General features: G+C 40.3%; 1 protein-coding gene across 1 annotated transcript; it reads left to right on the forward strand.

Moving 5' to 3' along the window:
• Positions 1–21: 21 nt before the first annotated feature.
• On the forward strand, positions 22–11,035 carry LOC146651336 (high-affinity choline transporter 1-like). The gene is made up of 9 exons (XM_085384177.1): positions 22–159; positions 1,402–1,654; positions 1,939–2,052; positions 2,463–2,618; positions 2,786–2,934; positions 3,244–3,387; positions 3,630–3,783; positions 5,352–5,569; positions 6,562–11,035. Exons 2-9 carry the CDS (start codon positions 1,471–1,473, stop codon positions 7,213–7,215), a joined length of 1,773 nt encoding a protein of 590 aa, XP_085240303.1. The 5' UTR covers positions 22–159; positions 1,402–1,470; the 3' UTR covers positions 7,216–11,035.
• Positions 11,036–21,687: the final 10,652 nt, after the last annotated feature.

Raw genomic sequence — 21,687 nt, forward strand, 5'->3', positions numbered from 1 at the left:
TTAAAAAACAACATAGTTGAATGGTGTTTGGTCGTCCAGGAGGATTACAGACTGGCAGCGCAATATATCACAAATATAATTTGTCTCTTACACTTTTTGAATCTACTTTTGGAGTCCCAGCTGTTGTGATCTATTTAGACCCGTTTTTCCAAAGCAAAGGTAAGAAAATTATATTTTGTAATGACTTTACTAAAATGATAAGTGGTTGCCGAATGTAATTGCATTTTACTGCATTGACAATCGATTTAAAGAGAGCTCAATAATTCAACACCGGCCTCTTGGCGCCATGGTTTCAGCGCAACGGGGAACCTCAGGTTTGAGTTTGAGCACGAACCTCATCAATGCAGCTGTTTTTATGAATCTGTTGGAAAACGGACCGGATTTTTTTCCCAATGCATCGCCATTACAAAGGAGTGCCCGACTTTTGCGCACAATAGAGTTACCAGAAACATGCAAATGTGGGTGCAAATCTTTGAAAGCGTAAAGTTGTAAATACGTTGTTTTTTCTACTTACTTAAGTCAAGTGACCGAAAGGAATATCTGTAAATGAGGGCGGATAACGCGTTTAAAACACGTTCAGCTGTTGTAAAGAACTAACTAAAGTAACACTAATAATGTGCGCACTCTTGGACTGATACCACTGGATCGAGTTTGCGTCGTTTCTGATTCCGATCTGTTGATTTAGTGAAACAAGCTGAAGTCCCTGCTGGATACGGTAAGATTCATGGTCGCAGTATTTCCGAGCAGGAATTTGCAAATCGGTCATTTTATCTAAAATATAGTTTAACCCGAGGAGTTTAAACTATAATTGGCGAGTATATATAAATGTATTACTTGTTACACTTTCACGTTTACTAATTTTAACTTTGACATTTGGTTAAAAAAATATATATATATATATATATATATATATATATATATATATATATATATATATATATATATATATATATATATAATTATTATTATTATTGGGGAAAATAATTAGTTGTTCAGGCCAATATAACTTCGGTTAACAAGGAGCATTAAAACTGTAACAGCTGAATATTTGCAGTAAGCGTGCATGTGCGCAGAAAACCTGAAAAAGAAATTTGAAATACTTTGTAATTTCTAACGGCGTTGGAAGCGCCTGGCATCACTTGGACTTAGCCAGTATTACATCCGACACACTGGTGATAAAATGCTTCTGTTTCGTTTCTTTTAAGAAATGTATTTGTCACACATTATTGTTTTCAGGTTGATTAAATTGATAGCTTTTGAAATGAAGTTCCATGTAGTTGCAGTTACAGTTTGTCTGCACTCCTTAAAATGTGTTTCTGCGGGTTGGGATTGTGTGTTTTTATTATTTCTGACAAACCACAAATGTATCATTAAAGGGTTTTTTCCTTTGTTTCTTCCAAGTTTTCTCCATGAGTATCCAGTCCGCGCGCAGCAGCACTTGATCTCGGCGGGGAAGCGGAGAAAAGGAAGATGACCATTCACGTCGAGGGTCTCGTGGCTATCGTGCTCTTCTATGTCCTGATTCTGTTTGTGGGGATCTGGGCTGCGTGGAAGAATAAGAACTCTGGAGTTGGCGATGGCTTAGATCGGAGCGAGAATATCATGGTTGGGGGAAGGGACATCGGCTTGTTCGTTGGTGGATTTACGATGACCGGTGAGTCTTTAAATCTGTATTTCTTGGTGTCTGTTCGACGGCAGCCACGTGCGCATTTTGTCCAATTTTCATACCATGTAAGGTCCAAAAGGACAAAAAAATAAATAAACTTTCCATTGACTAGGGTCTTCCGCTCCGTCTTTTACGCACAGATTGCGCAGCGGGCAGAAGTAGAAATTCCCATCACAGTTTACACCATTATACTCATGCAGTTCGGAAAACTTGAAATGTATATTTTCTTTTGATTTGTTAATTTACAAATAAGTTTTCTTCTTCTTTTTCAGCCACTTGGGTGGGAGGGGGCTACATTAATGGAACAGCAGAATATGTCTACCTCCCAGGCTTCGGCCTGGCCTGGGCACAGGCACCCTTTGGTTATGCTCTCAGCCTTGTACTAGGTAGGAAACCTAGAAAAACTTGGATAAATATATCTGCTTATAGCGAGATTAAAAAGGGAAAGAGTTGCATCACCTAATGTAGGTAATGTAATGTAGTTTTAATGTAGTAATGTACTTTTTGCCTATAAATTAATATGCTTTCCTACTTTTAAGACAGAAATTCCTTTACATTAAATTCATATTGATATGATATTTAGGTGTAGGAAGACTGATCTTTGTGCTATTAGACTGATATTAAAGTAAATGTAAATTTAAGCTGTGTTGCTGAAGCATATAGAATTTGGTCTATTCATTAAGGTTATTATACAGCATCAGCACACTTTACGTTAAGTTAGTAGTACTGTACAACTTTCTAAAATGCTTCTCTCGTGCTTTTTGTCTGCATTACCTCAACATCTGACATCACTCAGGGGGGCTTTTCTTTGCCAAACCCATGCGATCACGTGGATATGTGACCATGCTAGATCCCTTCCAGCAGCTATATGGAAAAAGGATGGGTGGTCTGCTGTTCATCCCTGCACTCATGGGAGAAATCTTCTGGTCTGCAGCCATTTTGTCCGCTTTGGGTAGGCATCCCAATGGATGAGATCATGAATCTCACCACTTTAAATCTAATCTATGCTTTACAGTATACTGCATTGTATGCCCAAACTCATTGTGAGTGAAACATCAGGTTACCCAGATTTTAGTGAATATTTTTTTTCTTCTTCACACTGGTTATATTTCCATGCAGGTGCGACTCTCAGTGTGATAGTGGATATAAATATCAACATGTCTGTGGTGATCTCAGCACTGATAGCCATCTTCTACACACTTGTTGGAGGACTTTACTCTGTTGCATACACAGATGTGGTCCAGCTCTTCTGTATCTTTCTGGGTTTGGTGAGTTTGGGAGCTACTCAACCAGCAGCTCTAACGATTTTAGCCAATATTTAAACCAAATCTTCTATCAGTTCTAGAAGATTTTTAAGTAACTTTTTAAGTAACATAACTTTAAAAAAAGATCTAAATTTATACACACAGAATCATATCAAAACATGAAATTGATAAAAACATCTTTTGTATCAACAACACAGGGTAGAGTAGAACTTGATTTCAACAGCCAGATTTTGAAATGGTATAAAAATACAATAATTCCATATTTACGTTTTATTGTATCAATGTTGCATTATGATTTTCTTCTCCTTTCAGTGGATCAGTGTGCCTTTTGCTCTGTCCAATCCTGCCGTGTCAGACATCGGTGTTACAGCCAAGAAAACAATCTATCAATCTCCTTGGCTCGGGAAGATTGAGCCTGAAGACAATTGGCTCTGGGCGGACAACTTCTTTTTGCTTGTAAGCCATAACTTTTATCTGAAGTTTCACCGAGAGACAGTATACAACTCTAAAGTCAATTGCAGACACACTTTCACTGAAGTCAAAATGAAAGCATCATGTTTAAGAGACCCATTTGTGGCACATAGCATTTAACGGTTTCTTAGTACTGAAATGGATATCTTTACTAGAAACAAAGAGATTCACAGTATTCTTTTCAGACTGCTGATTGTAATGCATTGGTTTGGTGTTTCTGTTTCTAGATGTTGGGGGGGATTCCCTGGCAGGTCTATTTTCAACGGGTTCTTTCTGCTTCTTCAGCTACCTACGCCCAGGTCCTTTCATTCCTTGCTGCCTTCGGTTGCTTGGTCATGGCTGTCCCCTCTGTCCTCATAGGAGCTATAGGGGCTTCCACTGGTAATAATACACACAGAGACACAAACACAAATATGCACCCACAGGTGCATCAGACATTATTATTCTTAAAGCTAAAATGGGGTCCCATAATATTTTAATAAACTGAATTAGATGAGTGTGCAGAAACAGTTCTTTTTAAACAGTGTACCCAAGCGTAGTATATATAATCCTTTCTTTAAGCAGTAATGGAGCTAGCTGTCATTTGCATCCAGATTTACAAGGACAACAAAGACAGGTAGAAGTATGAATCACTACACAGTGCCACTGGTGCTTTATATGCACACACGCTGTTATGTCTGGATTGCAGCTGTTAAATCAGACTTTTTAGGCAAACACACGCTAATCAGAGACTAATCCAAGACGGATGTGCACACGCACAGACATGCACAGTGATTAAGCAGTAAATGAAACATCACAAGACAATCGAAACATCCAAGAACCACATCCTTTATTCAAACGGGAAAGTGTGATCAAAGAGAGCACCCTGGCTTCATGGGGTTGTTTACACCCCAGCAGCCCTTTTCTTTTTTCAGATGTGTAAATGCAGATGTATACAGTGTCTGGAGGGTAAACAGCAGACGGATGCTGTCACGACGTGCAGAGGAGAGAGAGCCATCAGACCATGGCAATTTAGTGAATATTACATCTGAAGAGGAGCTAATTAATCTGGTCCATCTGAAGCCGTTACTTGTAGAACTGGCACTAATCAACCACTGCCTATGAATATCTGGGGATGGGTAGAGAAAGACATATATATATAAACCATAGTCGTCTGAATGTTGGCTTAACAAAGATGAGGGTATCAGTACAGCCAGCGTCCATGCATACTTTTGTATCTAATAAGTTCAACATAGCCTGTCAGAACTAATGGCTCCCTTATGATGTTAACCATTATCAATGATTAATCGACAACAGTTAAATGCAGTTAATCTACATAATGTCCATAATTATTTAATACTGACTCATATGCTTCCACGGATCATTAACAAACCAGTATATTACCCTCATCTATGTTGAACTGGGGTCTAGTTTTCAGTCAGTATCCAGTTTAATTCGTACTATTATTACTGTGGCTTGGTTTATTGTGTTTTGACCAACAGCAGATTGAATCTGTGCTGCTATTAAGGCACCTGGGCACATTAAGGCCTTTTGTTTCTCAGCTTTAAAGCATGTGTATCCACTGAGAGCATTAACTTTTTTTGTCTGAAAAGCTAAGGGATCAAAAATTGTAATAAAGAAATCCGTACACTTAATTTTCTGCAGGGTGGCTGGAAAAGTAATGCTACTAATCTTAAAATGCGAATGTGGGCCAGGTACAGTTTGTTCAGCTTTAGTTACGTTGTGTTACTACCTCATGCAAGGCACTTTCTTTCTGTTTTTTGTTCTAACCAATAATTAAGACAAATGCTAATGACTGTTTTTCTAATTTAACACATAGATAATCTTGACAGTTGAGTGCAAAGATTGACTGGTTGGCTAAATGTTTCATAAGAGCCGTAATAATAAGCTGTGAAATTTGCATTGTTTACAATTATCAGTTTTTATCTGTTTCTCATGTCCTGATTCAGACTGGAACCAAACTACATATGGTTCCCTCCCTCCAAAGGATAAGGATGAGTCTGACATGATCCTTCCTATAGTGCTTCAGCACCTCTGCCCACCGTACATCTCCTTCTTTGGTCTGGGGGCTGTGTCAGCTGCGGTCATGTCATCAGCAGACTCATCCATACTCTCAGCCAGCTCCATGTTTGCCAGGAACATTTATCAGCTGGCGTTTCGGCAGTCGGTAAGAGCAATATTCCTAGCATACACGTACGTCTGCACAATTTCAGCAAGTGGTTCCAAACATCAGTCAGCCTATCAATAAATCAACTTTATTTTCATACGAAAAATACAACCAAACAAGAGCCTACAGCAGAAATTAAATGTGCACTTTATCGAATTTGCTTAATACCCGAAACCTCGAGATGGAAATCTTTGTAAGTTGTTTGTGTTATAATTATTTGTTAGATAATGTTAGATGGTTAGACAATCTGCCAAATTGGTCCCACTGAGATTTCCTGCTATTCATTCCCATCACATTTGTAACAGACATTAATTTTCAGAATTGTGAAAATTACTGTGCATGCTAATACTGTGCAAAAGTCTTAAGTCAACCTGCTTTTCTTTATATTCTGGTAGGAAAAAATATATTTAGCCATCCTTTTATTGCACTAACTGTGTATTTGGGAGCATTGTCATTCTAAAAAATGAAAAATGAAACAATTGCAAATCATATGCTTGCTTTTTTTCCAAGATCCCCCACACCACTGGTTGAAATGCAAACCCTAACCTCGGTTGTGTTGTAAAAGTGGCTGCAGACACATATTTATACCTCTCTTCTGGTTTCCATAATTAATATGTTCCTTTGAACATATTAATTATGATTGGAGGGAAAAAAATGAATACAATTGGATTAATCACTCGATAAGACCTGTTTTTTTTTAAGACCAAATAGTGCCCTACAGTGTTGTTCTGTTGTACCACTGAGCTCACCTTTTCTCAACATCCAGTTTCCCTGAATAATAAGAGTATGGAGAAGAAAACGAGTGAATAATTTCAAACAGAACCTACATCTCCAAGCGCTTTCGTATCTAAGTGCAACCTCACACAGACACTACTTTAGCTGTAGGCTCTAATCTTTTATCTGAACTGACTTTCATTTAAGTTAACACCCTATTCCCCTCCAGTTGTTATGTTTCTGTCTTTACTCTTTTATCCCTTTCATCTCCCTTACAGGCCTCAGATCGGGAGATTGTTTGGGTGATGCGCCTCACCATCTTTGTGTTCGGAGCTCTGGCCACTGCCATGGCATTGTTAACAGGATCAGTATACGGCCTGTGGTACCTGAGCTCTGATCTGGTCTATGTCATCATATTCCCCCAACTTCTCAGTGTACTGTTCGTTAAGGGCACCAACACCTATGGTTCTGTGGCTGGTTATATCTTTGGTCTTCTGCTGCGCATTGGTGGAGGGGAGCCCTACCTCAAACTACCTCCATTCATCTATTACCCCGGCTGGGTGACCCAGGAGAAGGTCCATCACCTCACTGGAGATGTAGAGCACTTTGTCCAGCAGAGGTTCCCCTTCAAGTCTGTGTCCATGGCGGCATCCTTCTTGGCCAATGTGTTTTTTTCTTACCTGACAAAGTATCTATTTGAAAGTGGTATGCTGTCACATAAGTACGACTTCCTGGATGCTGTTGTTTCCAAGCACAGCAAGGAGATAATGGACAAGGCAACACTGGTAAGCAACCATGATAACATAATTCTTTCAGAGATGGCTCCTGTCAGGCAGGTCTTGGGTGCCTCACTTGCTGGGACCTTTACCAACACGGAGGTCCTCAGTGATGATGGGGCATCTAGTCCAGAGGCTTTTCACAATGAAGATTAGACATTTAAGGCACAAAGTAAACTAGAACCAAGGAATGTAAAGAAGAAGGAACAGTCAAAAGAGGCATCAATATTCTTCAGGAAAATTACTACTGCCACACTAGGAGCCAAATCAACAAAGCATCTGCTGTGGCTTTCAAGTGACTCCAAAAGTTTCTGACGGCAATATGGTGCCTCCTTCTTTTTGAGATTCCTTGCCTAGAAACAGCAAATGGACTCAATCATCTGTGCGAATCATGCCACACTCATTCTTGTGTTTTCTTATCACGACTCTGTGAAACTTCAACCATTTTCATTTAAGTGCTGCTATAGTGATCGGAGGAACTTTGGATGGATGTACAGCAGGCCTATATGAGCAAGTCTACAAGGATTTGTTGTGGATCATGAAAATAGTGCAATATCTAACCAAGAAACTGTGTCCACATCTACAAGTCATTATTTAAAGCATAATATACGTAAGTTCGTTTACATGCACCTGACAACTAAGCTTTTATCATACTTTGAGTTTCATGTAGAACAACGTTATTGATAGAGCAATAATATTTTTAGGACCCACGTTGTACAGCTAGATACATTTTACTAAATTTCATTTTTACCATGTCTTGTTTAAACCTGAAGACCAGTAGATGTTTGCAAGTTTTATGTTCTGTTTTCAGCTCGATTTAATCTTCTTGCTGAAGTCCATAATTATATAACCAAACCCTGACTTTACCAAATAGAAGATACTGACTAAATCAGCAAAATCCCAAACAGCGTTCCATAAAAACATTTTTTTCATTCACTGCCAACACTTAGCAAGCTAACTACCATCTTTGTTGTATTGACAAGATTACACTAAACAAAAGAGATCAATGAGTGACAGCATAAGAAGAATTCATTGTGGGGGTGTTTTATAGATACAGGGCAAAATTATCATTCATTTGAAATGCAATGGGTGGCTCAGTGGTGTTGTGGTTAACACGCTCGCCTTACACCCGAAAGATCACCAGTTCATAACTGGGAGGAGACACAAAGCCAGCCTCAGGAGGTCACAAGCTAGTGTACTCCCACTATTTTGACCCAAGTCCCTACCCGGATAAATGGCAGGGTGTCGTCAGGAAGGGTGTCCACTGTAAAAATCCATGCCAAATAAAATATGCGGATACATCCTCTGTGGTGGAACTAAGGGAGCCACCGAAAGTACCTATCCATGAGATTAATGAAGCTTCTGCTCAGCTCTGTTTTGATCTTTGCTATTCTTGTCAGTACTGACGAGTCCCTAAAGTTACAACTTTGTTGTAATTTAACCCAATCTCTTTAATGTGAGCTGATGAGATGGTGATAGTGAAATCAGAAAACTAAAACAGTGAGTAAAACGACAACAATAGTCTGGAGCACAAAAGAGTGGTTCTGAGCTCGGTGATGTAGTCATTTGATCCAGTATTTATTCTAAAATAAAGTTTGATGGTCACAGGGAGACATAAAGAATGATCATAAGCTTCCTGCTACTGACACTAAAGTTCTGCACTGAACCTAAATTGTGTGCTGCTGAATCATCATGAATCAGAGTAATTAGACAGGAGCTCTGACTTTATTACACGCCACCCCGTGACCTTTCTTTCCCTTTGTACTTTCCAGGCAGCCATTGTCTTCCCTTCATTTCAATGCATTATGAAAATCAATTTGCTATTGTTGTTTTTGTCAAACATACAATGGGAATACATCTTTAAACTACCATTCATTTACAGCTGGAATGGTAACACTGACACCAGTAAAAGCACATGATGTTCATTTTGCAAACAGATTTTATAAATGACTGGAACCTAATAGCAGCCTGGAAATAAATCTCAATGCAAGACGCGACAGTGAACTTTGAAAGTAATCAAGAACACTTCAGTGATTTTTATTTTTAACATGAACTCACAGAAGCCATTTTGAAATATGTGTGTGTGTGTGTGTGTGTGTGTGTGTGTGTGTGTGTGTGTGTGTGTGTGTGTGTGTGTGTGTGCGCGCGCGCGCCTATGATAGTTTGTTTTCTCATCCTAAAGCTGTATTGACTGGCCAGCCACAGCAGGTTAGTGGGGACAGGAAATGATTGTTCCTCCAGGATGGTGTTAGTAGCACCAGTCATCATCGATCCGGCCCCAAGTCGATCAGCCCTCAGGACATTTGATTAATGCTGCACAGAGGTTCAAAAATTATGGTTTGTAAGGAGTGTGTTACAGTGCGATATTAGCAGTGATGAACGTTGAAGTGTTACTTGATTGAGCACCCTCATACATTGTTCAGTTTAAGTCCTTACATTGTCATGGGCCTGGCAGTTTTAAACTACCAGACACACTGCTGCCCTGTGTGGAAAAAAGAACAAAAGAAACAAAAAAATCTGTCAAGTTAAGAAGATTTTTGGCATTGTTATGTGTTACTGTTGTCCAGTTGACTTCACTGTGTTTATCTCCTCTTAGCATCGTTGTGGTTCGTTGGTGTCTTTTTGAATCTTATGGACTTGCCTTAATTCAAACGTCAGTGGTAAAAAATGAGTGATTTAGGAACATGTTGAAAAGGTGACATGTGTGAAATATTTTTCCATTGAAGGATAAGGCTGGTAAAATTCTAGATGTTTTTGTCAACAATTATTACCAAGTGAGACCGAAATCAACAATGTGTTAGTCGGTCTTTTGGTCCTCTCTGACCTCAAAAAGTTCAGCGAGCTATACCTGGTTTACATTTTTCCCTCAAGATCACCTTCTCAGATAGCTTCTTGTGCTGCTGCTATTTTTGCATTGCTTTCTGATAGTCCTGCTATGACCACTTGCTCTGTGAGATTTTATCACAGACCTCAAAATTGTGCACAAACCTCAACATCTGCTTCAAACTGATCGAGGTTTGTAGGTTCAAACCATGAAGGAGCAACATCAGCTCATGAGTACGACAAGAAGGGTGAGACTACCATTGTGGAGTCCTACTGCTCTACTGGCATCTGAAAAAACATGACCTCAAACGATGTGAGCACTTGCCAAAAATATAAATGGAGTTGAAGCTTTACTGTGTTGGCAAACCGGAGGAGATCAAGCATAACTGGCAGAGGTACAAGTGAATGTGACTGCTACTGAGTGACAAAAAATAGCAGATGTGCTGGAAGCTGTCTGGACTTGCACCAGTAGGTGATCTTGAACAGGCGTTTTAATCTGGAAAGTTTAAGGATTTTAACTGGCTGTTTCCCAAATTTTTTCAACCTTTTACATAATCCTTATTGATCCCAGAAGTATGGTGTTTTGTTTTGGGGGTAGGAAAGCTAAGGTTTCGTCTTCAGTGGCAAAACTTGTTACAATCATATTATTTATGATTTTTGCCTTTTTAGGCAATTAGGTCGCAATGTAAAAGATCTAGAATAACACCAGCCTTCATCCTTTAAGATGTCAGAATGGCCTTGAAGTTAGTCTACAGAGAGCAAAGGGGACTTGATCCCCTTGTGCAGCCATATCAGCTGAGGTATAGTAGGACCTACTAGATCCTGATCTGACCTGAACCAGTTTTGGGATCGATGATAAATCAGCTTCAGCTTCAAACAGGGCGGTCTGGTCTGATGCTATGCAAAGTGTCAGGCAATCTCATTGGACTTAAATGTGAATGTAAATGTTCTCCTCAACAGATGAGTGTGTAGTTTCCAGGGTTCATCCACAAACCGGAACGCACACGCAGAAAAGAATCAACGTCAGCTGGTGGACTGACACGTTTTTGGCTCTATGTCGTAAATAACAATGACGCTGTATTTTTGTGTGATAAATGTATATACCAGGGGAAAAAAAAGAAAAAAGCATAGGAACAAATTAGTTTACCTTTAAATGCAGCACTGAAAATGATGTTTGTTGACAGTGAAATTACAGCTATTTATTTATTTATTTATTCATGCAGTGTCTATAAAAGTATAGTTGTAATTGTGAGGTCACTTGAATAAATTATATTCATTTAGCAAAGTACTGAGTTGGTCTTCTTTCATCTATACGTACCCACACGTTTGTTCGATAGTGTATTAAATGTAGAGATGAGACAGTAACGGCAGAACGGCATTACGGTAAGACAGTGAATGATAGTTATGGCTTACAGTATGCCTCCAAATAATAAATGTGAGTCGACTGTGTGTGTGTGTGTGTGTGTGTGTGTGTGTGTGTGTGTGTGTGTGTGTGTGTGTGTTGTCTACTAGAGGTTTTAATCTACAGGCTGCCACCCACATGGAATCATCAATCAAAATGCTCACCTCCGAATCTTATAACTGCCAAAACTGTCAAGGCTGTCAATCAGTCTAACGCACACGCGCGCGCACACACACACACACACACACACAAATAAACAGTCTGGACCCCAGCATGACCCCTGGCTGGTGGAAGACATCTTCAAATTGCATTGTTTCCTCCTCACAGTATTACGTTCAGTAAAAGGTGAGTCATGTCCAATATTGCACCAGATTTGTTATACAGGGTGGGCCATTTATATGGATACACCGAAATAACATGGGAATGGGTGGTGATATTAAAGTCCTGTTTGTGGCACATTAGTATATGTGAGGGGGCAAACTCCTCAAGATGGGTGGTGACCATGGTGGCCATTTAGAAGTCGGCCATCTTGGACACAACTTTTGTTTTTTCAATAGGAAGAGGGCCATGTGAAACATCAAACTTATTGGTAATGTCACAAGAAAAACAATGGTGTGCTTGGTTTCAACGTAACTTTATTGTTTCATGAGTTATTTACTTTTTTTTTTTTTTTTTTTTTTTTTTTTGGCCTGTCCCGTTTGGCTCTTTTGCCATCAGAATTGTTGTCTAAAGGCAAAGAAAGATGCCCAACGGATTTACTTTACCAAACTGAGTTATTTACAAGTTTCTCTTTGTTCACAGCCATTGACATGTCGAAGAGGTTAACACGTGAGGAGCGGATCGAAATTGTGTTGATATCTGGTGAACGCAGTAACCGGGTCATTGCAGCAGATTTCAATGCAAGACACCCTACGAGACCACCCGTCTCCCATGCTACAGTTAGCAAACTGCTTGCTAAGTTTCGTGAAACTGGTTCAGTGTTGGATTTGCCAAAATGTGGATGCATGAAAACTGTCACTAATGAAGAAACATCAGTGGCTGTCCTAGCTTCATTCAGCAAGAGCCCACAGCGTAGCACTCGCTGCATGTCACTGGAGAGTGGCATTAGTCGAACATCCCTTCGGCGGATATTAGCTACTCACAAATGGCACCCTTACAAACTCCAGCTACTGCAGCATCTCAACGAGGATGACCCAGATCGGCGCACAGAATTTGCTAAATGGGCAAAAACAAAAATTGGAACAGGACCCTCAGTTCACGCAGAAGATTTTGTTCAGTGATGAGGCAAACTTTTATGTGAATGGTGAAGTTAACAAACAAAACCACCGCTATTGGTCTGACGCTAACCCACATTGGATGGATCCCTCCAAGACTGTTGGAACAACAAAAGTGATGGTTTGGTGTGGTATATGGGGTACAACGATAGTGGGTCCATTCTTCATCAATGGAAACCTCATGGCCACTGGATATTTGAAATTGCTACATGATGATGTGTTTCCCTCTTTATGCACTGAAGCTGGCACGTTCCCTGAGTTTTTCCACCAAGAAAAACCTCTTCGACATGTCAATGGCTGTGAACAAAGAGAAACTCATGAAAGAATAAAGTTACGTTGAAACCAAGCACACCATTGTTTTTCTTGTGACATTACCAATAAGTTTGATGTGTCACATGGCCCTCTTCCTATTGAAGAAACAAAAGTTGTATCCAAGATGGCCGACTTCTAAATGGCCACCATGGTCACCACCCATCTTGAGGAGTTTGCCCCCTCACATATACTAATGTGCCACAAACAGGACTTTAATATCACCAACCATTCCCATTTTATTACAGTGTATCCATATAAATGGCCCACCCTGTAGATTATGGCCACTAGGCATGGCTTTAGTATGCTGGAATACTGTAGATAGTGAAAAAATGGTGGAAATGAGGAAGACCTCAGAGAGGATTCATGGATGTATAGAAGAAGGAGAGGGTAGATGAAAAGCTGGAAAGTGTAACAAGTAATGTAGATGTTTTCTTCCTTAGCAGAGCCCTTTGTCTTCCACGTGCAACCCTGTGATGTTCATCGTGTGTTTATCATCATAAACCTCTGACTGAACTCCCAGCTGATGTCTTTGTGTCTCCATGCATCCATATATGTACTCCCTTTTAACCCTGCAGGCTAGCCTCAGGCATCATAATGCAAACTTTGTCCTCACTGAAGCTTTCTCTGTGTTTAACACAACAAAGAATTCCCTGAACATTCCCTGAACTAGCATGCACTTCACACACATATTTCAGCCCTGCAGCACAACTCATGACTTATTCTCTCTAAAATGACAAAAAGTCAGGAAAGCCAGCTGAAAATGCTGATGAAGAAACAACAAATTATAGACTTGGACTCATATATTTTATTTATTGATTATTTTACATTTTAAATGCTTTTGAGACAGAGTTTAATAAGTGATTGGCTCAGTGCTTAAGTGCAGCTGTTTTTGTGCTTCCAGACACACTGACAGAACTTCAAGTAGCTCAGGGGTGTCAAACTCAAATGCACAGTGGGCCAAAATTCAAAACTGGAACAAAGTCGCGGGCTAACGTTAATATTTCTTGAAATATATTTATTCCTCCAGATATAAGAATGAATCTTTTCTTATGGACTCAAACATGTTTTGCTAAAAAACTGAATATGGAACAAGCAAAGCTTAATACTAAACAATATATATATTAGCTGTATAATACCAGTAGGCCAGCTCTAATAGTAATTTGGTATGGCTTCGCGGGCCAAATGTAATTAGGCTGCGGGCCATACTTGGCCCGCGGGCCAGAGTTTGACACCTATGAAGTAGCTCTTCCTTTAGAAATCATATTTTGTAAAAAGTATCTGCTGCTTAATTAAATGAATAACAATCCTGCCATGCCATTACTTTATACCCACGTGTCCAGGAAAGGCCCTGGTATGACTTAAAGAGGTTGCCAGCGAATCACAAGCCTCCGATAGCCAATCCTCCTCCTCTTAATGGGGCTAAATAAGATTTCTAATACAAGCTCCCTCTTGGGACTTCTCAAATTTAGTGTTTCCGGGTTCTTAACTCAACCATGAAACATGGAGTCCTCAATTAGAGGTCAGAGAAGGCCTGTCTGGCTCTTTTCTGTCATCCTTTTGCAGCCTCTAGCAAACAAAAGCTCCCAATAGGAGACACTTATCCCTTGGGGGTTGCATCATTAATGATGTTGGGTGTAAAAATCTGTCAAATCAAAAATATGTGGAGCTACCTGCTGTGGTGACCCCTTATTAATAAGAGAGTAGCCAAAAAGTAGCACTTTTACAATATTGAGCTGGACTTGTCAAACAAGACAAGCTCTGCATGGCGTCTGATCTAAAGGCTGTCTGTTTCTGAACGGACTGCTGAATGGTCTGTTTCTGAATGGTGGAGGAGGTTTTACTTTTAATCTGCATCCCAGGCAAAAAAAAGCTATCCATAATTCTTTATGAGACAGTGTGAGCCAAGACTAGATAGCCGCATACATTTTGAACTAATAGGTTAATAGGAATAAGTCAATCAATCAATCAATCAATCTTTATTTATAAAGCACTTTTCATACAGAAAAAATGTAGCACAAAGTGCTTTACATAGTTAAAAGCAGCCCACCCCACCCTCCAACTCACTCCCCACACTCTCAATACACATATATCCCCCCACCCCCACCCACACACACATACACACACGCGCACACTTAAAGAGTAAAAATTGGGCTGGGCTCGCATGAGCCAAGTGAGGAAACATTATAACAGAGAGCCGTCTGCACCGGGAGCCGGTCACAGACCGCAGCCTCCAGGCTGGGCACACAGCCGGAGGGAGGCAAAGGAGCCCCCCAACCAGGCTGAGAGGACCCCAGAGACCCAGCAGCCACGGTCAATAACAGCCCCGGTGCAGAGAGCGCCCTCCGAGGAAACACTGGAGATATGACGCAATACGATGTATACAGGGTAAAATGATAAAATAAATAAGAACAGGATACAATATAAATATAAATATAAATAGAGTAAGAAGATTAAAAAATGAATAAGAATAAAATCAAGAAATATTAGGTAAATCCTAAATTAAAAATAGAATAACAGGATAGAATAAATAAGCATAAAAAATAAATAAACGCTAAGTAAAAGCTAAATTAAAAAGGTGGGTCTTGAGCCTGTTCTTAAAAACATGTACGTTCTCTGCGGCCCTGAGCTCCTCCGGCAAAGTGGTAAAATGCATGAACAGCTCAGAGCCAAGTAGCCTACTGGAAAGAGAGTGAAAGGTGTGGAAGAAAAAGGACTTACTTTGATTCTGGCTACAAGCTAAGTTATCCTTAATGAATAAAAGACACTGTGCAAAATGATCATGAGCAATCAGTTAAATCAGTTAAGCAAACAGTTAAGCAATCAGCCTAAGTTAGGAAGCAAACGGAAAAATGAAAACAGTAGCAGATAAAATGCAATAACAGACATGAAGGCATAAAAGAAAAAACTAGAATGCTAAAGAAAGATGTGAGCTGGATGAAGAAAAAAGAGAGCGAGAGAGATGATGTCGTTTATAGAAGTAAATCTTGGCCCATTTAGTGCTTTCTCAATAAGGGCAGTGGATGAGGGCCAGTCTGGAAAACAGTCATCGTCATTATTCACATTAGACTAAGTGCTCCACTTCTCTGGACAGGGGAGGGGAAAAGAAGGAGAGCGAAATAAATGGGAAGGCCAGACATTTACTGTGGCACCCTTAGCTCATATGAGAGATTGCCTGGACTGAGAGTCTCCGCCTACCAGTTATGTCCTTGCTTCTGTCCTTCACCACTTAAGAGCAGATCTTATGGGGAAAAAGTGGATAAAACCAGAGGGTTTTATTTATTTATTTATTTTGATATCTCCTTACTAGTTTAAAATGAAATGAACCACATTTCGGAATAAAGGAGAAATGTCTTTATTCACACTAACAAGAGAAAATGCAGAACGTTTGCGAAAACCTTACAAACACTCAAATTTGTTGGTTCTTTATATTTTCAGAGCAATCCTGTGAATCCTAGAATATCACTGATTATGTAATGTTCTCATTCCTGTGTGGCACTGACACCATTGCTAATTAAACTGGATAATTTATTAGGTACACCTTGCTCTTATGAAGTTTGACCCCTTTTTGCCTTCAGAACTGCTTTCAATAAGGTGCTGGGAACTCTTCTCGGGGATTTCTGTCCATTTTAACATAATAGCATCACACAGCTGCTGCAGAGTTTTTGGATGCTCATTAATGAAGTAAATCTCCTGTTTCACCACATTCCCAAGGTGCTCTATTTGATTGAGATCTGGTGAGTATGGAGGCCATGTCCAAGAAACCAGTTTGAGATAATCAGAGCTTTGTGACTTTATGTGTTATCCTGCTGGAAGTAGCCATCAGAAGATGGAACCACTGTGGTCATAACGCAACATGGTCAGTCCCAAGAACATGTTTCCCAAACCATTACACCACCAGTATGAGCCTGAACCAAAAGAAAAATCGGAATCAGCTTTCTGGGAACAAAGTAACAAATTAAAATTAAAGGTGCAATATGTAGGATATCTTCTGTGCTACTTTTTGATCCTGTAGCTGCAATAATAACATACAATCTATACTTTAGTGACATTTCATTGAAATTAATTGAATTTCTCAGAGGTTTTTCTTTAGAAATATAAACACTTTCCACTTAAACAGATTTTGGACATTGATGTAGCTGTTGATATTAAAAGGAAATATATTTACTTTATAAAAATAAAGCTTTTTCCTCACAAACTGTCAGTTGTTTTTAAATAATAAAGTACTGTATCTGAGTCACTCATGTAAGCACGGTCATTCAATATCGTAGCTGATAATGTCTAATATACCTCTGCCCAAAGCAGGCTTTTAATGAGTGCAATTAAATTATATGTGTGGTCTGGATATACTCTGGACAATACCTTTGGATAGGTACGGTATCAGGATGGATAATAAGCCATGGTGAATATCATGTCTACAGTAACAGTGTTAAGGTTCAGTGTAATCTATTATAGTCCCCTTTGATTTGTTTGAGATACAGAATCAGTTTGGTCACAAATAGCAAACAGCTGCAGCAAAATATAATTTAATACTTGCTACCATCATGGCATATTTTGGGCGGGGGGGGAGGCACTACACATGCTTTTGATCTTTTCCCATTTTGGTAAAGATTAAGCTTTTAGTTGCCACACCCTTTTCTCTTCCCCCTCTTCTTCTTTAACTCACTGACAAAACGTTTTTCTTGATAGCTTTAAATAGTAGTACATTACAAAAAAGTATAGTTAATGGTTTCTTGTTTTGTTTTGTTTTTTTTGTTTTTTGTTTGTTTGTTGTGGGGCGGGGAGGCATTGCTTATATCTTATCCTGAATCATTCTGGTCATGGAAACTAGCAACTGGGGCCATAAACCCATTAGTTAAGTGTGTACTGAGGTCATGGAGGACAGGTTTTATGGACTATTTTCCACAGACATTAGTTTCATAGCAGTTTGTGAAACAGTCGTGATTTTTTACAGAGGAAGAGCATTATTATATATATATAGTATATACATTGGGTGAATGTGCAGTAGTAGCAGCAAGCAGGTGAATTCTGTACATTAATATGAATAGACATCTGACTATTTTACAGAATAGACGATATAGACATATTTAAAATTAAAGGAATTGAAATGTACATTGTGCCTTGGTTTAGAGTGTCTGGAAGAGAGTCCTGTCTCAGTCAATTATAGATGATGTGAGAGGGTGGGTGTGTGTGTTTAGGGCACAGATGGCTTGGGGATAGAAGCTCCTCTTGAGTCTCTCTGTCCTTGCCCGGATAATGCGGAACCTTCTACCAGATTGCAGAAGTTGGAACAGTTTGTTGCCAGGATGGGACGGGTCCTTCAGTATCTGCGCTGCTCTAGTCCGGCATCTCCTGGTGTAGGTGTCCTGAAGCGGGGGGAGAGCAATCCTGCAGCAGCGTTCTGCTGTACGGATCACTCTCTGGAGAGCTTTTTGGTCCTTCACACAGCTGTTCCCAAACCACGATGTCATGTTCTGTGTGAGGATGCTCTCCACAGCGCCTGTATAGAAAATCCTGAGGATCTTTGGAGAGACCCTGAACTTCCTCATTTGTCGTAGGTGATACAGGCGCTGCCTAGCCTTTTTGGTCTGGACCTGAATGTGGGCAGCCCATGTCAGGTCTGAGGAGATGTGGACACCAAGATACTTGAAGGACTGCACCCTCTCCACTGGAGCTCCATTGATGATAATGGGCTTGTAGTCTCTGTGCTGATTCCTTCTGAAGTCCACCACCAGCTCCTTGGTCTTGCCGACGTTCAGCTGGAGGTGGTTGTCCTGGCACCATCATGCCAGATTCTTCACTTCATCCATGTAGGCCGCCTCATTGTTGGAGATGGCACCCAACACCACTGTGTCGTCAGCAAACTTCACAATGGTGTTGGAGCCATGGGTGGCCACACAGTCTGAAGTGTAGAGGGAGTAGAGCAGTGGCGAGAGGACGCATCCCTGAGGTGCTCCTGTGTTGATGGTGATGCTGTTGGAGACGCATCTACCCACCCTCACCACCTGAGTTCTGCCGGTGAGGAAGTCCAACACCCATGCACACAGACGGCTGTTAAGTCCCAGATCCCCGAGCTTTGTGAACAGTCTGCAGGGCACTATGGTGTTAAACGCTGAACTGTAATCAACAAACAGCATTCGCACATAGTTACCTTGTTTCTTGTCCACGTGGCTGAGGGTGGTGTGCAGGACGTGGGCGATGGCGTCCTCTGTGGATCTGTTGGGTCGGTAGGCGAACTGCAGCGGATCTGTGGTGTCTGGGATGGAGGAGGAGATGATGTTCTTCAGCAGCCTCTCTGTGTGTGCGTGCGTGTATTTGTGTGTGTGCGTGTGTTTGTGTGTGTGTGTGTGTCCTACATGGTATACATTTCACAAATGAAAACCTCATACTCACTTGCTCTCTTTCTTTATCATGCTTTTAATGCACTTCAATACACATCAAGTTGAATGTGATTTAACCTTGTTCGAGTGTTTTTCGTTCACTCATGGAATTCATATGACCCATCCACGTTACAGGGTATAATTTAGCTACACTAAATTGCCATTTCGCACAAGTGCCTCTGCCTTTTGACAGATTCTGTAGCCTTTCTTATTACCGCAGCACTAACTGATTGCTGCGGTGGCTGCCTGTGTATTGAACTGCGGTAAGTAATGAAAATGGTGTGTATCCGCTGCCGGTCCTCCCATTGATCCCATCAGTGGTAAGTCGCTTGGCTCCAATTAGGCCTTAATCGGCATGGGAGAAAAGGAGAAGATGAAGTGCACGAAATGTGAAGCAAAGGGTTACCTGTAAGAAAGAATAATTACCTATATTTCTGTAAACAAGCTCAAGAAAAGTCTATTTTTCCACTCACAATAACTGAGCATCAATACACAGTAACCCCATAAGGGACAATAGAGTATTTGTCCTACAATTTATATGTAATGTTAGTCACAGAGGAAAGCCTACTTCCTCGTTTTTGTTGTTGTTGTTTTTTCAATTTACACCATCCAGCTCGCTCCTCCTCCTTCCTGAAGAGCTGACAGGCGCTGACTCTTGTCACAGCAATGCTAACGTAATCAGCTGAACCCACACAACCTTCGATGCACAAATTATATTACAGTGTCGTTTTGGAGGGTGGGGCTTTACAGTGATTTTGTTAATGCCTGGACTCTCCATGAATGTTGAGTGGGGGAAGGCACTGCAGCCTTGACTTGCATATTAGACACATGCAGTAGCTGCAGACAAGGCTGTGCATATGTGTGTTAGAGTTAGGGCTTCCTCTGTGAGCGTGTATTTATGTGTCCACATGTAAATGTGGTTTCTGCTTCACTGCTGCTGCACATCTGGTTTCCTCAAGCAGGTACCAAACAAGTTAGGATTCGTGCTCAGTTTGAGACAAAGCAAAGAAAAACAAAAACATCCAACAGTTGGATAAGAACAATGATGAAAGCTGACGGGTGAAAAGATGCACATACATTAATTTGGAAAAAACAAAGTTGTTTTTTTTCCAAAACGAGGCTGTCAGTTTTCCTTTAATAACACGATCACTTGGCAAAAAATGAAAAGATCAGTTATTCAAGCGTCATTCTGTTTTGGACAGCTGAACAGTGAAGTAAATAATTTATCCCATTTGAAATTATAATTCAGAAGGTTTATATAAAAAAAAATTTGGTTGTGCCATCTTTGAAGAAAAGATAATTAAGCCCCTATTTCCCCCACATCAACCAGTTTTAGTCACTCTTTGCAGGAGGAATGGAAACAAACTCTGCTATAAAAAAATCATCAATATTCAGTGATAACAAATCCATTATACATAAAACTGAATGAAATCTGAAAGAAACCCAATTGTGATAACTTGGACCTTAATCAGGCACGACTGACTACAGAGATCAAGGGAAATCACCAAAATCCAGTAACTAGGAAAAATCAACAGACACCGATGGAGATTGAGCAAAATCTTGGGTGAGTGATGATCCTTAAGGTAGAGGATGAATCAAACATCAACCAGTTCTTACTGATCAGTGAACGGTGAATCAAAAAAAGTCCTGAAACTCAAGGGACTACAGCACACAACCTACCTGAAACCGAACAGCGTCATTGACCCATCAGTACAAAATGCTGTTATACCAGGCTTCTCTAGATGTTTAGATCACACTAGCATCACATGGCATCAAATCCGTTCTGTATAAAAGCAAAGACCAGAGCTACATCTTGCATTTCTAGACCTAGCCAATGCTTTTTAGATCCATTTCATCCGGACAGCTTTCAGCTTTTTTGGGGTCCCCAAAAATAACAATGGACAGAAACCACTTCCAGAATTTGCAATTTTGCGTCACAACTTCATGGCAATGAAAGTGATCATCTGAGCTTCCAGCTGGGTTTTAGAAGGACAGCGTCTACAGGCTGGACAGTACATGGCTCCTATTCATGTCTACATGGATGACCACCCTGACCTCAATCATCCCATTCATTAACTGACTGTTACCAGAGTTTATCTTTGACACCAGAGAATCTACATTGATGAAATGTCTTCAGCAATGGTAAAGCTGGTACAGTTGAGAAGCTGGAGAGAACAATCAGTTCACACATTAAAAAGTGAATGAACTCCCTTCCTGCCTGAGCAGTGTCAGCTTTCATGGGTATGGGACTCTGCTTACCTTTAGTGTCGCTTTAGAGTAAAAATGCCCAAAAATGAGCTGAGCATGAGTCCAACTTAGTCTAGTGGATAAATTCTGGGTCATTTTCAAAATTGCTTTTTCATCCTCCCCTGGCTCATGTGCACCTGTTGCAGCAGGCAGGATGTGTTCCTGATTAGAAGTAAATGGTAAATGGCCTGTA

Source organism: Rhamphochromis longiceps, linkage group LG16 (assembly GCF_057381845.1).
Source record: "Rhamphochromis longiceps isolate RC_006_pf linkage group LG16, R_longiceps_female_GT1.1, whole genome shotgun sequence".
Taxonomy (NCBI): Eukaryota; Metazoa; Chordata; class Actinopteri; order Cichliformes; family Cichlidae; genus Rhamphochromis; species Rhamphochromis longiceps.